This window comes from Neltuma alba, unplaced genomic scaffold, assembly GCF_004799145.2.
Source record: "Neltuma alba isolate B1F8T4 unplaced genomic scaffold, ASM479914v2 tig00005938_pilon, whole genome shotgun sequence".
Taxonomy (NCBI): Eukaryota; Viridiplantae; Streptophyta; class Magnoliopsida; order Fabales; family Fabaceae; genus Neltuma; species Neltuma alba.
Genome location: NW_021634286.1, coordinates 51,631 through 55,256, shown reverse-complemented (window position 1 = coordinate 55,256; position 3,626 = coordinate 51,631). Strand labels below are relative to the sequence as shown.

General features: G+C 36.2%; 1 protein-coding gene across 1 annotated transcript; it reads right to left on the bottom strand.

Annotated features, from left to right (window-relative positions):
• Nucleotides 1–1,647: 1,647 nt before the first annotated feature.
• On the bottom strand, nt 1,648–2,604 carry LOC114749085 (salutaridinol 7-O-acetyltransferase-like). Its single transcript, XM_028937558.1, has one exon. The coding sequence runs from the start codon at nt 2,602–2,604 to the stop codon at nt 1,648–1,650; it is 957 nt and encodes a 318-aa protein (XP_028793391.1).
• Between the last annotated feature and the right edge of the window lie 1,022 nt (nt 2,605–3,626).

Here is a 3,626-nt window from a genome sequence, read left to right as displayed (position 1 = left end):
ATGTAAAAACTAATTTGACTTCTGTTTTGATTCTAAATAAGATCCAAGCTATTTCGTTTCTTATATTTATCCCTTTTTTTTTAATATAGTTGTTGTAGTAATGATAATTCTAATTAATACATTTGATTAGTAATAATTTTTGAAAAGACAATACTTATTTATTACAAATAACTAACTTAACTAATTTTTTTAATTTACTCAAATTGGTCAACTAGCTCTTACGTTATACTATCTTCAGTCATTAATATAAGAGCTAGTTTGACTTTTAATTTGGTCCTAAATACAAGACTCTATTCTATTTTGTCTTTCATATTTATTTATTTTTTGTCAAAGTAGTCCTTGCAGTAGTTGCACATGTTAAACGTTCCATCAAATAGTAGTTTAGCTAATACACATATTAGTAAGGATATTTAAGAAAGAGAACATATATTTATTATAAATAACTAATATAATAAATTTTTTTAATCTACGTACTTAAATTAGTTAATTAGCTCTTATATTAAGAACTAGAGGTAGTATTAAGCACCAGAGGTGGTAGTAAAATTCACCCTTTACTAGTTGCTACATCATTTATGACACGAAGAGTACAACATATTTGTGTGTGTATAATATAAAATTAAAATCCGGGCTCTTGCTCATTCATTTTTAATATATACACACAACACACACACACACACACACACACACACACACACACACACATATATATCTCCTTCATTTACAAGTTATAACTTGTCATAGCTAGCCACTTACGAAGCGTGCGTGAGGGGCACAAGTAACTCCTGACTTTTGTGAACTAATAATCAATCTAACGAGAAGTTATGCGCTGACAGAAAATTTACTAATTGTTACGGTAAACGTTTTAAATTACTTTGTTTAAGCTTATAAGGTTAAACTTTTGAATTTTTTCTTTATGAATAAAACCAATCGAAAACTTTTTATAAACAAGAAAATTGAGCTTAAACAATGCGTGCAAGCTACCAATGATCTCTTGGTTTAATTTTAAGTTGTTAGTGTATCTTCTAAATAAAAGAATTCATGTGTTTTCAAATCAAACTAGAATAGCTAGCAAGTATCAGAAGTTAGATGATGAAGCTAACATCCGTTTAAAAATGCTTTATCATATTAGAGAGCATAGTAAATAATTTAGTTGATTTGAGTAGTATTTGACAAATTTATTAACTCTTGTAAGCTACCCTAGCCCAAAAAAAGAAAAAAACTCTCGTAAGTTACCAACAAGGATTGGGTCTAACAGAATAGCGAACTAAAGTTCAAATCCTTGTTAAGAAAAATGTTCACATTTTGTGCTCAACAGTATTTCGAATAGGATTATTTTTAACCGGAAAATACCTGTGTGTAGTACAAAAAAAAAAACTCTTGTAACCTAATCATTCTACCAACAAGTTCCTAATCAAAATTACATTATTGATTCAAATTAACAAGTAAACATTTTATAACACTTTCTTGGGAGATTAGACTTTTGACTCCTTAGTACCAAACAAAGTAAAGCCGATTATGACTTCCATCATCAAGAAAACTTATTATATAGTTGACAAATGAAAGTGGACAATTGACTATAGTACAGTAAACCCTAAAATAAACAACCAAGCCATACGATAAATCCAGAGCAAGTAGTAAAACATCATTTTAACCCCGCAGTAGAAACATGTGCGAGAAGTTGCTCATCGTGTTCAAATTTAGCCATGTCCTCCTCCGTGAGGCTAACATAAGCTTCAATGCCACCGCTTGACTTAGTGTCTTTGAAGGTAACCACATTCTTAAATTTCCACGTTGGCGGTCCCACCCACGTCGGATTCCCCCAACCAAAATCAACCTCGTATACCGGAAACCAACACAATGAAGAGAAAGCAAAGCAACGGCAATCTCTCCTTCTTCCCCACCACCAGTTGATCTAACCATCTCTTCTTTCTTCTGTTGAGGATTCCACTGTTCACATTCTCGAAGCTTCGCAATAAAACCCTTATCCATCTTATTTAACTCTTCTCTTAACTTCCTTCCCATATCATGACATTCTCCTTCTCGTCTAACGTTGGAAACGTTCTCATCGGCCAGTAATAGTTGCCGAACGCATATTCTGGTAATGGAGGATCCATTCTTGGTCGTAGATTTGCTGCCCATGCACCCAACTGAATCTTTTCTTTTTGCTTCCTTCTTCTTCTTCTTCTCCCCCTTAGTGGCTTCAAGAAACCTCGTCCATATGAAAGTTGACAATACTTCAACTCTTGAAGGTGGTTTCTGGCCTTCCAGAATGTTCTTCGCCACCTTCTCCGAGTATTTTGATCTCAGAGATTCTACTGCAGATGCTTCAAATACGAATCTGTTGCACACGATCTTTTCCTTCGGGACGAGACAATCCGGGTCGTATCCCGGCATGTGTTTTGGCGGGAAGAGTGCGGATGATTCGAAGTGGGTCGTGATGTGTTCCGGGTTGCCGCCGCGTGTCACGGTGGCCCAGCTCTTCACGAACTGGAAGTAAGACAGTGCATCGGCGATCTTGTGGGAGATGCATATACCAATGGCCATTCCGCCACATTCAAAGACATTAAACTGAACACCTAGGACTGTGTCAACGGCTTCATCCATTTTAAACGGAAGTAGTTCGCCAACGTCGGCCGGAGAAGGGTCGTCGATGACGTGGCTGAGGCGGCACCGGACTCTGGCTTCTGTGTATGGGACACCCTCGTCGTTGCACTCTACGGGTTAAGTTCTTGGCCATGAGTCTTCCTGCGAGTGGGTAATACTGAGTTAAGACTTGAGATAGCGATCTCTTGAGGCGGTCGGAGATGTCGATGATGTCGAATTTTTGTGCAGCAGCATCGAAGAAGTAGACCATAGAATTGTTGACTTGGGGAGTGATCTGGTCGAGGAAGGAGAGATTATAGCGACGAAGATGTTGAGGTGTAGGAGACGAAGGTTTCACGATTTGTGCAGAGATTACTTCCACTACTTCTGGCCTCATTTTTCTGTCGTGCTTCTCTTTATATTGCCCCACCCAAACAATTCATTACTCTATCATCACTATTTATACATCGCTATTATTTGTCCTCCTATTAAAAAAGAAGAAGAAGAAGTTTTCGTGTAATATCAACAATATTAGTAATGGTTTTTAGTCCACATGTGATCAAGAGCGAAGTTGCGTGCAGTACATATTAAGACGGGATCTTTTGGAAAATTTTTGGGGGGAAACAATGAGATGGTCGCTTTGGTGACTTACACATATATATAGCATTGATGAGCATTTTCCTTGAGGAGAAAGTTTTGGTGCTAATAACCTGGGGACTAATTAATTAGATGGATTAAAACCATGGTTTTAAAGGTGCTTTTACGGTGTATGGAGTAAATATATGGAGGAATTTGCCTTGTTCTGCGGAAAAGTGCTTCCAAACACCCCCTAAGATTAAAGTCGTCTCAACAAATGTGTTTATGAGGATTTAAACTTTGTTCTTCTTTTTATGGGAGTGAGACTGTCTACCATCTCAACTAACAATTTATTAATAAGATTACATTATCTATATTATTTTAGATTTTGTACGCATTAAAATAATTTTTTAAAAATAAATTAAAAAGTTAAATTCATACTGTTCAAATTAAACCTGAAAAATCCA

What these genes read in the sequence shown, in the direction of transcription:
- LOC114749085 (XM_028937558.1), bottom strand. Translation starts at nt 2,604, where the DNA reads ATGGATGAAGCCGTTGACACAGTCCTAGGTGTTCAGTTTAATGTCTTT.